The following is a 22338-nucleotide window of genomic DNA, read 5'->3' on the forward strand; positions in this document are numbered from 1 at the left end:
TCCGGTGGGACCGGAAGGGCCGTTTTTTGCTCTCCTCTGGCTCCAGAGCCTTTCTAGGAGCCTGGGGAGGGTGAAAACTGCCTTCCCCACCCAACCAGAGGCCCTCCAGAGACCAGAAATGACCTGTTTGCTGATTTCCGGAAGGCCCAAAAATCAGCTGGCCGGCGCGCACATGCGTGCCATAGATTTGCCATCACGGTCCTACACCACTATCCTTCCCCTGGAGTGGGGAGGGAATGGAGATTTTACAGTATCCTTCCCTTCCCCTGGAGTGGGGTAGGAATGGAGATTTTGCAGTATCCTTCCCCTGCCACACCCACCAAGCCACACCACGCCCACCACTCCCACCAAGCCACTCCCACAGAACCGGTAGTAAAAAAAATTGAATCCCACTACTGCCCTGCACACAATAGTATGCAAAGGGACAGGGTCATTTGGGGGAGACACGGAGTTTGGCTGCATCCCCAGCCAGCCATCAACCCACTACTGGCAATAATGAATTTTTTTCCCCCAAGAGACAAGCAAAAGTCATTTTGTCCTGGACAGTTGGCAACCTTTTTTCAGCTAACTGCCAGTCTGAAATCCATTAAGTAGTTACAGAATAGAGTTGGAAGGGACCTTAGAGGTCTTCTAGTCCAACCTCCTGTTCAAGCAGGAAACTCCAGCCTATACCAAGCCAGACCGGTGGCTGTCCAGTCTCTTCTTAAAAATCTCCAGTGATGGAGCACCCACAACTTCTGGAGGCAAGCTGTTTCACTGGTTAATTATTCTGTTAGGAAGTTTCTCCTTAGTTCTAGGAAGATGACTCTCGCCTAGGAATTTATTATGCATATGCGTGCAAACTCCAAGCCCCTTTTATTGCCTCCTCCATGTGTTCTCATTCTTCCAGAAGAAAAATGACAACGGGATTTCTCTTCTCCGTCAACACCCTACTTTCCAAATTGCTAATTTCCTGGAGCATGTCAACATGCACGGAGCAATATGAATATTCAAAGTCAGCTTTCCGAGCCTTTGAATCGGCTGCTGGAAGCCACCGTCTCTCCTATCTTCGTTTCACAGATGAGTGTTAACCAGCTAGGACCATTACTCACCCTCTGCTAAAAAAAATGAGCTGCTCGGCATCCCAGCAAACTCCTGCAAATTCTGCCTTTCACAGATATAAGCAGGTTAGACAGCGGTGATCCCACACGGCTGAAGGGACCAAATTGAGCTAAGTTTGAATTTGCTAAAGAAGTAGCAATAGAGTTAGCACTATGCACTAAACCAGGGACTTTCAACCTGTGGTCTGTGGACCTTTGGGGTGCAGCAATGGGGTGCAGCAATGTCACTGGGGATCTGTGAAAGCTTGAAGAAATGTTATGATCTAAATGTTGTGGCCCGCCAGCTGCCAGCAGAGCTGGTGGTAGATTCAGACGATGAGGAGGTTGGGGAGGAACTTGGTCCAGTTCTGGAGTCTGGGGAAGGCTCTGATGGATGCTCTGCGTCAGACACAGAGATGGAGCCAGGGCCATCCGACATTTCCCAGCCACCAGAGAGGCAGCAGCCTTTGGAGGCTGATATGAGTGATGAGGAAGAACAGCTGGGGCCTGTTCCAGATGCATGTATGCGCAGAGCAGTTAGGAGAGGTGAGCAACGGAGGACAAGGAGTCAACTCAGGAAGCAAAGCACAGGTGGATGCTGAATGGTCCCTCTCCGGCTGGGGAATAAATAGAAGCAAAGGGGAGTGGTGGTTGTAGGAGACAACTGTTCGGATTTCTGAAGATTTTGCTCATTTGCCACAGAGACTGCTTGCCAGAACTTAATTGATAAAGTCTGTACTGTCGTTAACTCCTTGAAGGACTATTGCCTGGGCTTTTCGGTGCACGAATGCAATTAATTCACAAGAAGTAAATAAAGAAGGATTTGTCGTTGACAAGAAATCTGTTTCTTGCTTCTGCTAAGGCTGGGTCAGAACACTAAATCTTGAGTGATGTCTTGGTAATCCGTGGCCATGGTCCATAGCCACAAAAGATATTTAAAGGGGGTCCGTGGTGAAGAACTGGTTGACAACCAACGGCAGTAAAACCGTCATCGCTCAAAAAGCCAACACCACATTGTGCGTAATGAAGAATGCAAGCGAGCCATGGTGGTTTAGCAAGCCATTGTTTCTGGCTGGATGAGTGGCGTCAACTTCTTTAATGGTGGTTTATTTGGCAGTCCCTGGTTAAATCCACTGCAAGCTGTGATTAAGCATATGAGGTAGCCTGGGGAAGTGAGGAAGCACCAAGGGACTAGCAACTCCCAAAGAGTTTTCTGAGCTTCTGGAGCAGTGTTTCTCAAAGTTGGCAATGTTGTGGCCCAGTGGATCTGGCAGCAGATTCAGACAGTGAGGAGGTTGGGGAGGAACATGGGCCAGTCCTGGAGTCTGGGGAAGGCTCGGATGAGGGCTCTGTGTCGGAGGCAGAGAGGGAGCCAGGGCCGTCTGACAGTTATCAGCTGCCTTCGGAGTCAGACATCAGTGAGGCAGATGAACAGCTGGAGCCTGTTCCCAGTATGTGCATGCACAGAGTTGCCAGGTGAAGGGAACAGCTAAGGAACAAGGGTCGACTTGGGAGTAAGGCCGCAGGTGGACGATGAATGGCCCCTCCCAGAGGGAATAAAAGAGGAGTGAAAGGGGAGGGGAGTTTGCAGGAGACAATTACTTCATTCCTGCATTCTTGCCAAGTATTGCAGGAGTCTGAAAGATATCAGCCTGGCCACTCTCCAAGCCTGATAAAGGTCGGTAATGGTGAACTATCTTGAAAGACTGTGGGAAAGGAATTTGCGGGAGAGGAATTCACTGTAAATTCAATAAAAGGGGTTTATCAGGACGAGGACTCAGCCAGGTGCTGCTGGGGAAGCCGAGGTCAGAACAGGCAATTTGAAAAAGGATGGATATTCGACTCCCATAATTCCCCAGCCAGCATCCATCCTTCATCTTTGACTCCTGCCGTCAGGAGCATGCTGGCTGGGGAATTCTGGGAGTTGAAGTCCACCCATCTTCAAGCTGCCAAGGTTCTGTTTGGGATGTTGCTGAAGATTGGCCATTAAAGGTCTCCTTTGGAAGATCTGACTGGCAATGGAAGAAGATATTTCAGAGATAAATTATTTGGATTCCAACCTTGAAAAGCCCTTCCAAATTCAAAAGAGAGTCTTATTTTTTTTGCTTCCTTCCGGATCTCAGCAGGCTTTATCCCAGGAAGTGAATAAAATGCCTCTTGCATGGAGACGAGAATTACAGCGCCCTAATAATCCCCTTGGGTTTATATACCCCGAGCAGAAGCATTGTACTCTCCAGCTATGCCTGGAGATCCTGGGCTCTACCAGGCAGATTACTGCCTGGGAAGCTTAGCAGAAAAGCTCTTTGGGTCTTGCAAGGGGTCTCAGGTGAGGGAGGAAGACCACTCCTCCGATCAGCCTGGGTGGAACAACCTGAACTTCTAGGGAGAAAGTCCAGCTTAAGGAATAGCAGGTAAAGAATCTGGCTGACCGCAGCTCGGCTTGCAGGAAAAGCAGGGTAGGGCCTGGTTTATACTTGGATGGGAGACCATGAGGAAATCCCATCACACCGGAAAGCTGAACATCCTCAAGGATTGGCAAGTCATTTTGGACTCATAGTGCATGGAATCTTGCTCCATCCCAGAGCCACCTCCTCCTCCTCCTCTTCTCCTCCTCCTCCCCCTCCTCCTCTTCTTCTTCTCCTCCTCTCCCTCCTCTCCTCTTCTCCTCCTCCTCCTCTCCTCCTCCTCCTCTTCTTCTCCTCCTCCTCCTCATCTTCTCCTCCTCCCCCTCTTCTTCCTCTTCTTCTTCTCCTCCTTCTCTCCTCCTCCTCCTCTCCTCCTCCTCTCCTCCTCTTCTTCTCCTCCTCCTCATCTCCTCCTCCTCCTCTCCTCCTCCTCCTCCTCTCTTTCTCCTCCTCCTCCTCTTCTCCTCCTCCTCCTCTCCTTCCCCTCCTCCTCTCTTTCTCCTCCTCCTCTTCTCCTCCTCCTCATCTTCTCCTCCTCCTCCTCCCGGCCCAGCGGATCCAGCAAAGCCGCAGCCTTGATCAAAGAAACCGGGCAAGCGATTTGTCTGCAATGGTGTAGGCTCTCCTGCTTGACCAGCGGGTTGGACTAGAAGATCTCCAAGGTCCCTTCCAGCTCTTTGTTTATTTTAATTATTCTCTTGAGATTTCTCCCCCCCACCCACTCCCGGCCCGTCCTCTCCCCCCCCCCTGCCGGCCCGCCCGGCTCGGGGGAGGAGCCAAGGGCTTCCCCCCGCCCCCCACCCCTGCGCAACGCCCTCTCCAGCCCCGCCCGCTGGCTGCCGTAGCCTCCCCTCCCCTCCCCTTTTCCCTCCCTCCTTTCCCCTCCCGCTCGGCTGTCACTCACGTTGGAGCCCCGGCCGCCGCTGCTGCTGCTGCTGCTGCCAGCTCTGGCTCTGGATCACCTGCCCGGCGGCGGCGGCAGCGGCGGCGGCGGGGCAGGGGCAGGGGCTTCCTGGGCTCCCCGCCGGTGGTGCCAGCCCGGGCGCCTTCCTCTTCTTCCTCTTCCTCGGCCGCCAGCGCCGCCAGCCGCGGGTATATGGAGAGGAGCTCGCTGCGGCAGCTCATCCAGGAGCAGGTGAGCCCCGCGCAGCGGACGGGACCCGGGGGGCAAGGAGGGAGGGCGGCCCGGCTTGCGTGGCAATCGGGGTGGGCTGAATGGGGCTGAGTCGGGGGCGACCCCCCCCCCCACTCTCCCACCCACCCCGCCGACGGGGGCTGCCAGCTGCGGGTCTCCATCACCCCATGGGAAAATGCGTGCCAACCTTCATCCGGAGGGGATGTATGTGTGTGTGGGGGGTAAGGGGGGGGTGTCTCCGACTTCTCTACCCTGCTGCGCGGATCCAGGAGGGATGCGCGCAGCCGGGCAGGGAAGACGGACTAACCCCCCCCCCAACACCACCACCACTACGCACCCCAATCCGGGTGAGAGGCTTGGCCACGGCACGGATTTTAAGCATCGGGTGGAGCGTCGCGCAAGTCGGGCGCGAGTAGGGATGGAGGCGGCTGGATCGGGCGCAGGGGGTTCATCAAGAGTGGGGTGGGGGGGCATGCATATAGGCTTATCGTTGATCCCAGTGGTGGGGTTGGAGGGTTTTATTTTGAGGGAGGGGTTGCCCTCGGAGCCTGGGGAGCCGGGTGCCAAAGGGAGAAGCGCGGGGTTGCAACTCGCTGCCTTCCAGGATCGGGGCTTGCGCGGCAACGTGCGGCACGGCAGTACCACGCCGTGCCCATCCACCCCGCACCCTTGGCATGCTCGGCCTGGATCCAAAATAACAGACGCAGGAGGTTGAGGTGGGGGGACAGGGACTGGGGGAAAGCTCCGGCTGGGGGTGATGCCACAGGCTTCCAAGAATGAGCTTGGGGAGTCCCCAGTCATGCATTAACCAAGTGCCCCCCCCAATCCCTGGCAGAATCTAGACTGCCAGTTGGGCTGCCTTCACCATCACGCTCGGAGTATCTCTCTGCCGGTTGAGAAGCCGTTTCCTCTGGATTTGGCCCCGACCGAGAGGGAGGATTTGCCCCATCCTCGGATTGCCAGCCGGGGGAGAGAAGGTTCTGGTGAACCTTGGCACCCTTTCCCCCTTGAAACTGGCATCTGATGGAAGAAACCTGGGCACAAGTTGCTTTTTTCAGAATTTCGGAGAATGCCATGCTCCGTGGTCCAATTGTATTGCCCTCTGGGCTCCTTTGAGGCAATCTTGGACCAACCTGTTCTTAACCGGGAATAATAATGCCAGCCTGCTCTGCAGGGCTGTGGCACAGATTTCAGTTATTTATCTATTTATCATCTATTTTTAAATTGATTTAGCCTCCCGTCTCACGAATGTGACTCTGGGCGGCATACAATACAGGGTAAGTCCTCGATTGACAAAGATTCATTTAGTGATGGTTCAAAGTTACGACGGCATGGAAACAAGTGACTTAATGACCGTTTTTTCACACTTATGACCCGTGATCAAAATTCAGACGCTTGGCAACCGACTCATATTTATGACGATTGCAGTGGTCGTGTCATCCCCTTTTGCGACCTTCTGATCAGCCAAGTCGATGGGGGGAAACCAAATTCATTTAACCACCGTGTTACTGACTTAACCGTTGCAGTGATTCACTTAACAACAACTGTGTGGCAAGAAAGGTCGTAAAAGGGGGCAAAAACTCGCTGAACAAATGTTCTGCTTACCAACATAAATTTTGGGCTCGGTTGCGGTCATAACTCGAGGATTACCTGTAACACAAAACGAGCAAAAACACGTCTTAAACAGCCGTTAGAAACAATGAAATTCTGAACAAAATCACGAGAAAGGGTTTTGAAGGGCTCACCCATTGTGAAACCATCTTGTGGGCTCCCCTTTTTTGAGGGCTGCTGGAAAAAAACAGATTTTGAGAGATTTCCAAAAGGTCAGTAGGATTCCTGCCGAGCTATAAGGAATCCTTGAAGCTCTTACTTAGTTAGCAACCGAATTCTTGGACCGAAGCTCAGGTGAAGGGGCAGCTTTGAGTGAGGTGGTTGAATCAGGGGTGAAATCCAGCAGGTTCTGACAGGTTCTGGAGAACCAGTAGTGGAAATTTTGAGCAGTTTGGAGAACCAGCAACGGAAATTTGAGTAGTTCAGAGAACTGGAAAATACCACCTCTGGCTGGCCCCAGAGTGAGGTGGGAATGGAGAGTTTGCAATATCCTTTCCCCAGGAGTGGGGAGGGAATGGGGATTTTGCAGTATCCTTCCCCTGGAGTGGAGTGGGAATGGAGATTTTGCAGTATCCTTCCCCTGCCATACCCACCAAGCCACACCATGCCCACCAAGCCACGCCCACAGAACCGGTAGTAAAAAAAATTGGATTTCACCACTGGGCTGAATCCACACAACACAAAATTAATCCAATGTTTCTCAACCATGGGAACTTTTAAAATGTGCCTGGGAGCTGGTCCACTCATCTTAAAAAAACCCAAAGGTGCTTTTTCGCAAGGCAACTGGACTTTTTATTTTCCCTTAAAGACGTCTCGCTTTTCATCCAAGAAGCTTCTTCAGATCTTCTTCAGAAGCACCTTGGAGACAACCCTGTTCTGACTTGAGAATCTCAATAGAGCAGAAGTGTCAAACTCAAGGCCTGCGGGCTAGGATCTGGCCCCTTAGGGTGCTTAAATCTAGCCCGTGGGGCTGGCCTGGAAATATCAAAGGACTGGCGTGTGGTGCCTCTGCTGGCCAAAACAGGCCACAGGTGGGCCCTCCGCGGCCTGTTTTTGGCTGGCAGAGTGCTGCTGGAGGCCGGGGACGCCAAAAACGGGCCATATGAGGTTCTTGGGAGGCCTCTGCACAGCCTGTTTTCGGCCGGCAGAGTGCCAGAAAGGCCAAAAATGGGGCAGAGGGGGCCGCGTGTGGCTCCTCGTGCTCCGTGCTGCAGGAGGCGCCATCCCGTCTCCACCCCCCCTGCCCTGTGGCGGAGAACTACAATGCTGATCCGGCCCTCGAAGAAATCCAGTTTGACATCCCTGCCATAAACACACATTTTAAAACTTGCCATGGTTAAGAAACACCGCATTAATCTAACCAACATTGGAGAGGAATGGGTGGTAGCTCAGCCTGTTCCTTTATCGTGGTATATTGTATGAATCGGGATGTCTCGGATAATTTCTAACTTTGAACTGTGTGAATTTAGCACTTGTTTATTCTGTTTATCGGGGTTTAGAGGTTGTGTGAACCCAGCCATGAGGTGCTGATAGCCAGAGAGCACTCTTGATGGCTTCAGAGCATGGGATCTGTGAAAAGTAGACAAGTGCAACAGGCATAGGTCCAAAACTTGGAAGAAGTTTGAATGGAGAGAAATCGCAATTCTTCGTTGGGTTTTTGCTGCAATCCTGTTTATATTTACTCAGCTGCGAACGTCTCCACTGGATAGTTTAATAAAGAGAGTGAATCTGTTTGCCTTTGCTCAGAAATTAATCCCTCCAGATTTAGTTGAGTTTACTTTCTTGTAAGCATAACTCAACTTCACAGACTGGACATGTAGCTTTTTAGGAAGTCCATAGGAGGTCAGTCTTTACATTCCCTTCTGTGAAATGGGTAGAGGAGTAACATTTTCTTGAGTCCAGACAGCCTCGTTGAGTTCAAAATTCAGCCTGCCTCTGGAAATACACATTTGCCTGTTAGTTAGCTCAGCTAATCAGAACCCTCTCAATTGCTGGCAAATAAATGGGGAAGAAATGGAGGAAGTGACAGATTTTATTTTCCTGGGCTCCAAGAATGGAATGGAATAGAATAGAATAGAATAGAATAGAATAGAATAGAATAGAATAGAATAGAATAGAATAGAATAGAATAGAATAGAATAGAATTCTTTATTGGCCAAATGTGATTGGACACACAAGAAATTTGTCTTGGTGCATACGCTCTCAGTGTACATAAAAGAAAAGATACGTTCATCAAGATCACCGCACATGGGGACTACAGCCAAGAAATTAAAAGACGCTTGCTCCTGGGGAGGAAAGCTATGGCAAATCTAGACAGCATTCTCAAAAGCAGAGACATCAACCTGCCAACAAAAGTGCGTATAGTCAAGGCTGTGGTTTTCCCAGTTGCAATGTATGGCTGTGAAAGTTGGACCATAAGGAAGGCTGAGTGCCAAAGAATGGAGGCTGGAGAAGACTCTTGTGAGTCCCTTGGACTGCAAGGCGATCCAACCGGTCGGTCCTAGAGGAGATCAACCCTGACTGCTCTTTAGAAGGCCAGATCCTGAAGAGGCAACTCAAATACTTTGGCCACCTAATGAGAAGGAAGGACTCCCTGGAGAAGAGCCTAATGCTGGGAACGATGGAGGGCAAAAGAAGAAGGGGATGGCAGAGAACGAGGTGGCTGGATGGAGTCACTGAAGCAGTCGGCGTGAGCTTAAATGGACTCCAGAGGATGGTAGAGGACAGGAAGGCCTGGAGGAACGTAGTCCGTGGGGTCACGATGGGTCGGACACAACTTCGCAACTAACAGCAACAACAAATTAGAACCATAATGTACCTGGTGAGCCCATAATGCAGCTTGGCTCTCTTGCTAGAGACGCCAGTGATGAATGGGATTCTTTGGTGTCGCCTCCTGCATGCTACTTTTGTGACGAGAGACTTTGATTTCAACTGAAGGGGAAAAAAAACAGCATGGGCATTCTTCTCCTTAAAATAACGCAATGCTATCTTGGCCGTTTTATTGCACGTATCAGAACAGAAGTGTGTACACTGCATCAGGTTTTTGCACATGTAGAGAGTAGGGCGTTCAACAAATGCCTGCTTCGTGTTGTTGCTAGGGCAGCAACAGATACTATATTTTCCTATGCTTATGTGTAGACGTAAACGTAAGAAAGGAGTTGGCAAGGAGGAGTTGGTGGTTCCCTGGCGAGGAAGACCTGACAGCGTAGATGCTGCGCTCTCCGCAAAAATAGCCAAGGATCTGTTGGCACTGAGTTGTAGAATGAAACAGCCTCACATTTAAACTCTGGAGCGCAAACCTTAATGGACCACCAGCTAAATATGAGCCAGCAGTGTGCGGTGGCAGCCAAAAAAGCCAATGCAATCCTAAAATGCATTAACAGAGGGATACAATCAGGGGTGGGCTTCAAAAACTTTAGCAAGGGGTTCTCTGCCTGGTTGTTTGGTGGGCATGGCCATGGTGGGCATCGCCTGGTCTGCCTCCTGCAGCACGGTGGGCGGGGGGGTGTTTTTGTCCTCCCCGGGCTCTGGAGGCTTTCCTCAAGCTTCCAGGAGGGTGAAAATGGCCTCCCCAGGCTTCAGAGGCCCTCTGGAGGCCGGAAACTGGCCTGTTTCCGGCCTTCTCGAACTTTCGGTAGGCTGTTTTTCGCACTCCCCGAGCCTCCACACGTGCCCTGCACTTACCTGCATCCGAAACGGGCTGTGTGGGGACTCCTGGGAGGGGTGGGCCAGATTGGGCGGGGCCAGCCAGGAGTGGGATTTGGGGTTCCCCGAACTGCACAGAATCTTAGCTAGAGGTTCTCCCGAACCCCTGCGAACCCCCAGCAGCACACCCCTGGATACAATCAGGATCAAGTGAGGTACTAATACCACTCTATAATGCCTTAATAAGGCCACACCTAGAGTCCTGCATCCAGTTTTGGTCACCACACTATAAAAAAGATATTGAGACTCTAGAAAGAGCGCAGAGAAGAGCAACCAGGATGATTAGGGAAGTGGAGACTAAAACATGAAGAACAGTTGCAGGAACTGGGCAGGGCTAGTCTAGTGAAGAGAAGGACCAGGGGAGACAGGATAGCAGCCTTCCAATATTTGAGGGGCTGCCACAGAGAGGAGGGGGCCAAGCTATTCTCCAAAGCCCCCGAAGGCCAGACAAGGAAACTAATAGATGGAAACTGAACAAGGAGAGATTCAACCTAGAAATAAGGAGAAATTTCCTGACAAGTGAGAACAATCAACCCATGGAACAGAAGTTGCCTTCGGAAGTCGTGGGAGCTTCATCACTGGAGGCTTTCAAGAAGAGACTAGACTGCCATCTGTCAGAAATGGTGTAGGGTCTCCTGCTTGGGCAGAGGGTTGGACTAGATGACCTACAAGGTCCCTTCCAACTCTATTAACATGTGTTAGTAGATGAAGAGAAGTCAGGCTTCTGAAGCCAAGCCGTACCTCTGATGAATTCTTCTCACTGTCAGGAAATTTCTCCTTAGTTCTCGGTTGCATCTCTCGCAAGCAATGCAGCCCAAGGTAGGAAACCCAATTCTCTGTCGTTATTTCCTGTGTCATGTGCCGAGCAACTGTGCTGGTAAATTTGGTTGCCTTTTCCTATCGTTCCCCTGCCTGGTCCTTGACGCACATTTGAGGCTGCGCTGGTGTTGGGCAAGAACTCACAAAAGGATCTACTTCTGTAAATGTGCGACCTACATAATCCACGGGAAAAGCTTTGCTTCTCTCCCACCGACTTGCTAAGGGAGAGATAAAGAGCAGCTGCGCGGAGAAGTGAAGCTTTAATTGTAATCCTTCTGGTATTTACAAAGGGAGGGATGCACCCACGTCTGCCAACATCCAAGTTTTGGGGTTTTCACTTCTTTGCTAAATCAGGATCTATGAAGTCTGGAGCTCCCAAATGTTGCCCGTTTTATACTTGTGATATAGGTGTAGTGGGATGCGGTGGCTCAGTGGCTAAGATGCTGAGCTTGTCAATCAAATGGTCGGCAGTTCAGCGGTTCGAGTCCCTAGCGCCGCGTAACGGGGTGAGCTCCCGTGACTTGTCCCAGCTTCTGCCAACCTAGCAGTTCGAAAGCAGGTAAAAGATGCAAGTAGAAAAATAGGGACCACCTTTGGTGGGAAGGGAACAGTGTTCCGTGCGCCTTTGGTGTTGAGTCATGCCGGCCACATGACCACGGAGACATCTTCGGACAGTGCTGGCTCTTCGGCTTTGAAACGGAAATGAGCACCGCTCTCTAGAGTCGGGAACGACTAGCACGTATGTGCGAGGGGAACCTTTACCTTTACCTTACGGGTGTAATCCTCAAAGTACGACCACAATTGAGCTCAGAATTTAAGCTCAGTTGCTAAGCAAGACAGTCATTGAGTTTTGCCCCATTTTGCATTCTTTCTTTCTCGCCACAGTTGTTCAGTGAATCCCATGCGGTTGTTAAATTAGTAGCTTGGTTGTTAAATGAATCTGGCCTCCCCATTGCTTTGTCAGAAGGTCGCAAAAGGGAATTGCAGGACCCCGGGACGTCGCAACTGTCATAAATATGAGTCAGTTGCCAACTGTCTGAATTTTGACCGCATGACTCTGAGGATGCTGCAATGGTCGCCAGTGTGAAAAATGGTCAAAAGTCACTTTTTTCAGTGACGTTGTAACTTGGAACGGTCACTAAATGAAGTTTTGTAAGTCAAGGAATACCTGTATATTTCCTCTGTTCCTGCCAACCCAGGGCTGAGCAACTGGCAACTTTACAACCTGTGGACTTCAATTCCCAGGATTCTGCTGGTTCAAGAATTCTGGGAGTTGAAGTCTCCAGCACGTAAAGTTGTCATAGTTCCCAACTCCTGCTCTAGCCTACTTATTCCCCTTAAGAACGTGTTCCTCAACGTTGTTGTGGCTCCGTCCTCCGAGCCTATCTTATCGGAGGAAGAAGGCTCCGAACATGAAGGAGAGGAGACGGCCAGGCCTCCCTCTCCAGGACCCTCCTCTCTGGCAATGCCTCAGGTGCCTCCCGAAGGAGAAGAGATTGGCCAGGAGCCAGGTGTTTCCGAGCCGTCGGATAGTGACGAAGAAACATTGTGGTTGGACCCACGCCAGCGTCGGAGAGACAAGCGTGCACAGCAGAAAAGGAGGCGTGCCAGAGATTAAGCTGAGTCACTGGACCACACCCCACAGGCTATAAAAGGGAGTGTGGTGGCCATTCGGACTCTGTGACGGACAAAGCTAATCTCTGGAGAGTCACTTTGCACCTTTGGACACAACGCCTATTTGCTGTGGATTTAATTACAAACTGGACTATTCAAACTGTCTGTATTTTTATCTGTGTTATTGGAGTAAAAGTTCTTGGCAGGCAGCCACAGAGTTGCTGCCAAGTTCCTTATCACTGACGTTGAGTATTTGAAGAGTTTATTTAACCCTCAGCTGGCTGGTTGGGTGTGTGCGTGGTACGGGGACAGAACAAACATTGGCCACTGGAAGATGGGCGAACTTCAACTGTCACAATTTTCCAGTGGCTAGGTGGCTCAGTGGCTAAGACGCTGAGCTTGTCGATGAGAAAGCTCGGCAGTTTGGCGGTTTGAATCCCTAGTCTCCTGCGTGAGCAGGGGGGTGGACTAGATGACCTCCAAGGTCCCTTCCCAACTCTGTTACCGTTATTATTATAATTATAACTCAGAGTCCACAAGGATTGAGGAGACGGATAAACTGCATGTATAAATTAATACCAACCTTTCAACCTTGGCAACTTTGAAATACCTAAGACTTCAACTCCCAGAGTTTATGGTGGCCGGGGAATTCTGGCAGTTGAAATCTAGACACCGTAACGTGGCTTGGGTTGAGAAACAAGCTGGAAAACATGCATTTTGTTCCAGCCAATACCTTGTTTTATTGCCTTTCTCTTCATTATGTTTAGTTATTTTTACAAGACCCTCCACCAGCAAAACGATTACGACTCGTTGAAGGCTCCAGTGAGGCGTAACACTTTTTAGCAATAAAGTATTTTTTACTTAAGACAGGTCTGGGTTTTTTTTTTTTAAAAAAAAAGCACAATGCTATTGCACGCTTTAATAGACGACAGTATAGCATACCCATCATTTTTATATGCACTTCGAAATCAAAACATTTGTCTGCCTCACTTTATTGCAATATTTGCTTTTATTGCATTGATCCAGAACAAAACCAGCAAGATCTTTGACACAGGCCTGGAATTTTGTCCTTGTTGCAGTTGGAGGATTAATGCTAGCCCAAGATGAGCTGTTCCCTCGGTCCAGCTCTTATGTTCTTAAATACGAGGGTAATACGGTTGAAGAAGGAATGCTGCCGATAAGATAATAAGAACACATGTGGAAGGGGGTGGTTTTTTTTTTATTTGTAATTAAAAAAAAATAGAGGGTTTGCAATGCTGCCTTTAGTCAGCTCGGCATAAAAAAAATGAAGTGAAGACTCTGGAACAGTGATTTTGTTGTTGCGTCTCCAATGTGATTCATTCATCCCGATTGGGACCCCAGGCCAAGTAGCAGACTCAGATCTTCAGGCCCTTATATGGAAAGTCAGAAATTTTGTTTTGTTTTGTTTTTTTAAATTTGATTTATATGCCGCCCTTCTCCGGAGACTCAGGGCGGCTTACAATGCGCTAAGCAATAGCCTTCATACTTTTGTATAGTTATACAAAGTCAGCTTATTGCTCCCACAAACTGGGTCCTCAATTTACCTACCTTAGAAAGGATGGAAGGCTGAGTCAACCTTGAGCCTGGTGAGATTCGAACCTGCAGTAATTGCAGGCAGCTGGTCTTAATAACAGGGTGCTTTAGACCACTGTTCTACCAAGGTGCCAATCTCACCTTGGTTGTGGGGGTGGGGTTGTAAAATGTTCCAAAAGGGGGAAAGACACAGCAGAAAAGGCCCTTCTCCTGGATTCCACATCAGTTCAAATTTCTTTGACTGACGTGGTCTGCAGCATGTGTCTCTTCTGTTGGCACAGATGAGTTGGGCCAATTCCATTGGGGTGGGACGGTCCCTCAAATAATAACCTAGCCCCATGCCAAGCAGGGCTTTAAAGCTGACAACCATCACCTTGAATTGGACCCAGAAGCAAAGCAGCATCCGAAGGGTTGTTTTCTATCAGGGCAACCAGGTCTATCTAAATATGGGACAGAGCATACTGCTTCCGCTAGCTGATGAGAACTAAATAGCTTGAAATAGATCTATACTAGTCTCCCTTTTGGTGGGACGCGGTGGCTCAGTGGCTAAGACGCTGAGCTTGTCGATTGAAAGATTGTCAGTTCAGCGGTTCGAATCCCTAGCACTGCATAATGGGATGTACTCCCGTGACTTGTCCCAGCTTCTGCCAACCTAGCAGTTCGAAAGCAGGTCAAAAGTGCAAGTAGAAAAATAGGGACCACCTTTGGTGGGAAGGGAACACTGTTCCATGCATCTTTGGCGTTGAGTCATGCCGGCCACATGACCACAGAGACGTCTTCGGACTGCGCTGGCTCTTCGGCTTTGAAACGGAGATGAGCACCAACCCCTAGAATCAGGAACGACTAGCACACATATGCCAGAGGAACCTTTACCTTTAGTCTCCCTTTATTTCTTTGTCAGTACATATAAATTCAACGTAACAATTAGTTTGTCGCAAAAGTGCCTGCCTGCGAAGGCTCCTGGATTGGGGCTGAAAGGCGAAAGCGGATGTACTGTGTTTCCCTGAAAATAAGACCCTGTCTTATATTTTTTTGAACCCCGAAATAAACGCTTGGCCTTATTTTCGGGGAGGTCTTATTATTTTGGGGCGCGTGGAGCAAGATGGGGCTCCTCTTGCTGTCTTACCTGATTTCCAGCTCTGCATTTAAATATTTTCGGGGAGGGCTTATTTTAGGGGGGAGGCTTATTTTAGTGCATGGGCTCAAAAGCTCGATTGGGCTTATTATCAGGGGATGTCTTATTTTCGGGGAAACAGGGTAGTATGCTCCGTCCCATACTTGGGTAGACCAGGTTGCCCTGATGGAAAAAAAAAACACTTAATCTCTCCCCTGGTATAGCCAACAAAGCGAGGAAAGCCCGTGGCTTAGAGGTTAATACATCTACCCTAATATGCAAGCAGCCCGGGTTCGAATCCCAGAAGAGTATGGCTAGCTGACGAGAGCTAAATAGCTTGAAATAGATCTATAACTAAGTCTTCCTTTATTTTTTTGTCAGTAAATATAAATTCAACATAAAACCAACAGCCAGTGCAGCTTGGTGTAACTTGGGCCACTCTACGGGGCCCCACCCAAAGCTGGACATCTCCCCAAGGTTTCCAACTTGCAGAAAGCATGCAGAAAGATTTCAGCATCCCCCAGCCCCTCCGATCTGCAGATTCAAACACCTAGAAAAAAGAAATATTATCCTCTGCATGAATGGATGGTTGTGGCCGTGCAGGCCCATCGCTGAACTCTTCCAACGCCCCTTAACCACTATCTGTGCGTCAAGATTTGCTCAGGAGGAGCTGGTGGGTGAGACGAAGTGATAAGTTGCCTGCAGCTGGAGATGACTTTCGTGGTGCGTGGTTCTTTTTCTCAGCAGCCTTCTGAAGCCTCCTTTGGCCCTCCCTGTTCTAAACAGGATGATGTTTTCTTCCGTGGAGATAATAAGTATGTGTGTGTATGTACTAGTTCTGCCGCATCTACTGTATTTCCCCGAAAATAAGACCCTGTCTTATATTTTTTGAACCCCGAAATAAGCGCTTGGCCTTATTTTCGGGGAGGTCTTATTATTTTGGGGCGCGTGGAGCAAGATGGGGCTCCTCTTGCCGTCTTACCTGATTTCCAGCTCTGTCTCCCTAACCCTAACCAGAGGAAATGGCGGGGACCAGCTGCACATATGGTTAAATATTTTCGGGGAGGGCTTATTATCCGGGAAGGGCTTATTTTTGGGAAAACACGGTAGAAATCGTTGGTTATCGGGTGCCATCAGTTAGGTGTTGGCATTCCTTTTAGGGCATTGCAGCCTTGGCAACACACACAGACAGAGGCTGCATGTTTATTAAGGCAAAAGTGCTGGTCTTCATCAAACATTCATCAAAGCCCCTCGCTTCCTATTTCACAGCCTCTGCGTGGCCCAGCTGCTCTCTGTCTTACCAAGAAGAGTGTGAAAAAATAAAAATAAAAACTGATGTCCTCAACCTTCAGCATGGCTTGCTTATCTCTGTTTAGCGGAGAGAGATTTGAGGGGGGGAGGGCTACTGTGTGCCCCATAGATGTGGGGAAACTCAAAGGGCTGAGACTGTTCAGCAAAAACGGAGGTTCCTGTAAGAGGTTAAGGAAAACATCTGTTTTGGGTTCCTACAGAGGAAAAAGGAAGCATGATTGGGAACAAATATAATATAAGGTCTTCTGGCTTGGGCAGGGGGTTGGACTAGAAGACCTCCAAGGTCCCTTCCAGCCCTGTGATTCTATTCTATTCTATTCTATTCTATCTTCTATGTTCTCTTCTCTTCTCTTCTATATTCTCTTCTATGTTCTCTTCTCTTCTATATTCTCTTCTCTTCTATATTCTCTTCTCTTTTCTTCTATCTTCTCTTTTCTATCTTCTCTTCTATGTTCTCTTCTGTTCTCTTCTATATTCTCTTCTATGTTCTCTTCTCTCTTCTCTTCTCTTCTATATTCTCTCCTCTTCTCTTCTATATTCTCTTCTCTTCTCTTCTATCTTATCTTCTCTTCTCTTCTCTGCGAGGTGGCGCAGTGGTTAGAGTGCAGTACTGCAGCTACTTCAGCTGACTGCTAGTTCAGCAGATCAGCGGATCAAATCTCACCGGCTCAAGGTTGACTCAGCCTTCCATCCTTCTGAGGTGGGTAAAATGAGGACCCAGATTGTTGGGGGCAATATGCTATTTAGTGTAAGCCGCCCAAAGTCCTCGGAGAGTGGGCGGCATAGAAATGTGAATAAAATAAAATAAATAAAAAATAAATAAAAATAAAAAATAAAATCTTCTAATTATCTAATTATACTCAATTCATAATAACTTCATGAACTCATCCATGCGGCTCCCTTACAGGTAGTCTTCAATTTGTAAACACAACTGGGGGCCAGAACTTCCATTGCTAAGCAAGGTTTAATTGATTACATGAACTGCATCCAATTTTACAACATTTTTTTGGTTACAGTTGTTAAGCAAATTGCTGCAGGTTGTTAAGCAAATCCTGTGGTTGTCAGAAGCCAGCTGGGAATGTCAGAAACAGGGATCACGTGACCCCGGGATGCTGCAACCATCCTAAAGATGTGCCAGTTGCAAGTCATCCAAATTTTCATCACATGATCACGGAAATGCTTGGATGGTCATAAGTGCGAGGATTGGTTGTAAGTCCCCCCCCCCTTTTCTCTTTTGCTGTTGTAACTTCAAATGGTCCCTAAATGAATGATTGTAAATCGAGGACTACCTGTGGTTGAAAATGTATCCTACCCCGATTTATAAAAACCCTGATCTGTCCTCAACTTTGCTTGAGATGCTGACTTTTCTGTTCGGTCCCAAACATCGCATTGGTGCAGAAGAAAACGCTTCCGAGATGGATCATAACTCATGATTCGAATGAATTTTTGGCGGCAAACGGCCTGGTGGCTCCGTTGCTGATTTTTTTTTCGCCCTCTCCTTTGACAGCTTGATCCCAAAAACACCGGTTTCGTTGGGGTGGAGACCTTTGCCAGCCTGGTCCACAGCCATGAACTCCCTCTGGATCCTGCAAAACTGGAGATGTTGGTGGCCTTGGCACAAAGCAACGATGAGGGTCAGATCTGCTATCAGGAGCTGGTAGATCTGGTCAGTGGCGTGAGTACCAGCAGCTGTACGGTGGCTGGATCAGAGTCTCTTGAGCATGGATGGCCTACGTTTTCCACTTCTGTAGACCGACATTTCTCAACCTCAGCAGCTGTACGATGTGTGGGCTTCAATTCTCAGAGTTGCCCACTGATCTTAAAGCTGCTAAGGTTGAGAAATGCTGTTTTAGGGGGTTTGCTTGCTTGCGGACATGTCATTACCTGACTATAGATCATCGGTGCCAGAACACTGCAAAACCTCTTTTCTAGCGCTGATGATGTTGCCTAGTTTGGTCAGGAAATGTCTGAGATATCAATCAAGATTGGATAGGAGCTGCTACTTGTGGAGGCAATTCTGGAGAAGTCGTATCCACAATTGGCCAAGAACAGGTGTTTCAGGACCTGGGAGAGCTCCCACAAGCCATGAGATTGGTTCATATGCTCCACTCTAGAAAACAGGTCAGCTAGAAAGAAAACTGGGACAGGTTGACATCTGAAGAAGCAGACTTTTCCTTTCTTCTCTTCCTGACCATTCAAACTACCAAGAGCCTTGGTAGTACAGTGGTCTAAGGCACCCTGTTATTAAGCTGGTTATTAAGACCAGCTGCCTGCAATTACTGCAGGTTCGAATCTCGCCAAGGCTCAAGGTCGACTCAGCCTTCCATCCTCTCTAAGGTAGGTAAATTGAGGACCCAGTTTGTGGGGGCAATAAGCTGACTTTGTATAAATATACAAAAGGATGAAGGCTATTGCTTAACACATTGTAAGCCGCCCTGAGTCTCCGGAGAAGGGCGGCATATAAATCAAATTAAAAAAAAACAAAAACAAAGATTGACCTTATTTATGGACAGTTGTAGAGGCAGCTTGTGTAGTGGTTAAGGTATTCATTTAAACTACGGATACCAGGCTTAATAGCAACTACCTGTGAGAGGGATCTTGGAGTCTTAGTGGACAAACAGTTAAATATGAGCCAACAGTGTGCACCGGCAGCCAAAAAAAGCCGATGCAATCCTAAATTGCATTAACAGAGGGATACAATCAAGATCAAGTGAGGTACTAATACCACTCTATAAAGCCTTAGTAAGACCACACCTAGAGTACTGCATCCAGTTTTGGTCACCACACTATAAAAAAAGATATTGAGACTCTAGAAAGAGTGCAGAGAAGAGCAACCAGGAAGATTAGGGGACTGGAGGCTAAAACATACGATGAACGGTTGCAGGAACTGGGCATGGCTGGTCTAGTGAAGAGAAGGACCAGGGGAGACAGGATAGCAGCCTTCCAATATTTGAGGGGCTGCCACAGAGAGGAGGAGGACAAGCTCTTTTCCAAAGCACTTGAAGGCCAGACAAGGAATAATGGATGGAAACTGATCAAGGAAAGATTCAACCTGGAAATAAGGAGAAATTTTCTGACAGTGAGAACAATCAACCAGTGGAACAGAAGTTGCCTTCGGAAGTTGTGGGAGCTTCATCCCTGGAGGCTTTCAAGAAGAGACTGGACTGCCATCTGTCAGAAATGGCGTAGGGTCTCCTGCTTGGGTGGGGGGGTTGGACTAGATGACCTACAAGACCCCTTCCAACTCTGTTAATCTGTCAGGTTTAGTTCACCTCTCAAATATAGAAATTCACAAAGGTTGACCCGTTGTTCTGTCAACCACCCATCCACATCACAGGGTGGCGATTTGTCAAAGAGACAACCTCCCCACCCCACCCCCCCATGAAAGGAACATGAGTGAGAAAAAGTGGCGTATAAATCTAACAAATAAGTTGAACCGTCATTTGCCGTTGCCCATTTGGCTTCAGAAACGGTGGTCCAGATTTCAAAGTGCAAGTTCATCCTTCACTCATATGCAGGGGGTGGGATTCAGCCAGTTCGGGCAAACTGGATGCTAATTTTATATCTGGTTTGCTGAACCTGTAGTTGCAAGGACTGGCTGGCCCCACCCACCCTGCCCCTCCCCTCCCAGGAGTCTCCACACGGCCCATTTTGGATGCAAGGTAAGTGCAGGGCCTGCGAGGAGGCTCTGGGAGGGCGAAAAACGGGCCTACCAGAAGTCCAGAAACAGGCCTGCTTCCGGCCTCTGGAGGGCCTTCGGAGCCCAGGGGAGGCTATTTCACCCTCCCGGAGGTTCGAGGTTTAAACTAACAGTCAAAGCTAAAGTGGCGTTAGATAAAAATGGAATTCACGGGAGGCAGGGCTTGGTTTCTCTTGTGGCAATGCAATGACTCCAAACGGATGACATGTTTAACCCCACCTTCTAGCTCAGCCTGATGTTCTCCTATACATATCCTGCCAGGGAGATATTTTTGGCTCAAAGGCAGGGTTGGGAATGGGGGGGGGAAGGGGGTCTCTAGGAGGCAGTTCATGATGAAAAACACAGTGGTGATTTTCCTGCTGTTGGGGTCACTGTTTCTCCTTGCAGATCAGCAGCAAACGTTCCAGCAGCTTCAAGCGGGCCATCGCCAATGGACAGAGGGCCCTGCCTCAGGATGGCCTCCTGGATGAGACTGGGCTGGGCTTCTACAAACGCTTTGTGCGCTACGTGGCGTACGAGATCCTCCCGTGTGAGATGCACCGACGGTGGTACTTCTACCAGCACCGTGCCTGTCCTCCACCGGTCTTCATGGCTGTGGTCACACTCACCCAGGTGTGCAAAGGAGCCGCTTGCCAAGGGTCGGAGTGCACAGCACACTCGGGGGTGGGGGGGGGAAGGGAAAGGAGTTCCTTAAAAGCAGACGTGTCGGTTCTCCAGTTCTTTGACTCGTAAATCTTGATTTCTAGGTCAGAAACATCTGCACAATCTGATGCTTTGGTCAAGGTGATGAAAGAGTGTGTGTGTGTGTGTGTGTGTGTGTGTGTGTGTGTGTGTGTGTGTTAGAATTTTTAAATATAGATAGTCTTCAACGTACGATCACAATTGGAGCCAGAATTTGCATTGCTAAGCAAGGCAGGAGAAGGGCATGATGGTTCAGCTATTAAGACCTTGATCTTGTCAACTGGAAAGCTGGTAGCCCGGGGTTCGAGACCCGAACACCATGCAATGGGGTGAGCTCCCGTCCTCACCCCAGCTCCTGCCCACTTAGCAGTTTGAAAGCACGCAAACGCAAATAGACAAATAGGTACCACTTTGCTCAGAAGATAACAACGTTCCGTGCACCTCAACATGCCGGCCACATGAGCACAGATGCATCTTCGGACAATACTGGCTCCCTTGGCTAAGAAAGAGAGATGAACATCATCTTCTAGAGTCGGATATAACTGGACAGGGGATACAGGGCAAGGCAACTGTTAAATGAGCTGCACCCGATTCTGCAACCTTTTTTTGCCACCCTTAAGTGCAGTTGCTAAGTGACTCACATGGTCATTAGGCAGATCTGGCTTCTCCCACTGACTTTTGCTTGCTGGTCTCCTTCTAGAACTGCCTCTTGGCCATAATCCAGAGATTTTGCAGCAAACCAAGATCTTAGAGTACAGCAATGCTAACAAGGCCTTCGGTCCAATGTGTGTTATGCCCCAGATATGGACCCCAAAGAACGCAGCACACACAAAGTCTGTACAAACCTTAGTTTTACTAAATTAAATAAGTTTTTTTTCCCAAACAAAGGCTGTTAATTAACTTTCTTAACAGCCTACAAGAATCCAAAGAATAAATAATCTTAATCTTACTATAGTTGGCAGAAAGCCCAGAAGCAATTTGCAAAGAACTAAGATCGAGGCACGAAGGAGAGTGAACGAAGTTGTTCCTTGCAAATTGCTTCAGTCGGCGTTCCTCCTTAAATAGGCTAAGGGAGTGGCCAATTAGCCCCAAGCCTTACTCTCGAGGAGACCTCCTCCTGAGGAGCCACTCCTGCCTTTTAACAGCTCTGCGCACCCGTGCATTGAGAAAAGGCTCCTCCTCTTCATCCTCTTCATTTAAAGGAGCTTCTGGAGGTTCTGAAGGCCCTGGCTGAATCCCTGCCTCTGGCACCACCTCTTCTCCAGCCTCCTCATTGTCCAACTCGAGTGCCAGCTGCACAGGCTGCTGGCGCAGCACCACACCAGCCTCCTCGCTGTCCGAATCAGCCACCAGCTGCATAGGCCGAGTATGGGCCACAACACTGTGCTTGAAGGACATCAATTTACAGAAGATCATTGTGGTAATTTTTTCTCCCCTCCTTTCTACTAGATCATCGTTTTCCTTTGCTATGGAGCACGGCTGAATAAGTGGGTGTTACAGACCTACCATCCAGAATACATGAAAAGCCCTTTGGTCTACCATCCTGGACATCGTGCCCGGGCCTGGAGGTTTCTCACATACATGTTCATGCATGTAGGGTAAGTGTCTAC

General features: G+C 48.9%; 1 protein-coding gene across 2 annotated transcripts in view; it reads left to right on the plus strand.

Moving 5' to 3' along the window:
- Nucleotides 1-4388: 4388 nt before the first annotated feature.
- The window catches only part of RHBDL1 (rhomboid like 1), a 32263-nt gene continuing 14313 nt past the window's right edge, over nucleotides 4389-22338 (plus strand). Inside the window, exons 1-4 of one of the 2 annotated variants that reach the window (XM_034420477.3) lie at nucleotides 4389-4619; nucleotides 17855-18013; nucleotides 20435-20659; nucleotides 22178-22326. In XM_034420477.3, coding sequence (XP_034276368.1) covers nucleotides 4581-4619; nucleotides 17855-18013; nucleotides 20435-20659; nucleotides 22178-22326 — 572 coding nt within the window. In that variant the 5' untranslated portion in view covers nucleotides 4389-4580. Of the gene's footprint in view, nucleotides 4620-17854; nucleotides 18023-20434; nucleotides 20660-22177; nucleotides 22327-22338 lie in introns of both variants that reach the window. The other variant, XM_034420476.3, reaches the window with a different exon arrangement.

The sequence above is a fragment of the Pantherophis guttatus genome, chromosome 14 (assembly GCF_059756535.1).
Source record: "Pantherophis guttatus breed Tessera chromosome 14, ASM5975653v1, whole genome shotgun sequence".
Classification (NCBI taxonomy): domain Eukaryota; kingdom Metazoa; phylum Chordata; class Lepidosauria; order Squamata; family Colubridae; genus Pantherophis; species Pantherophis guttatus.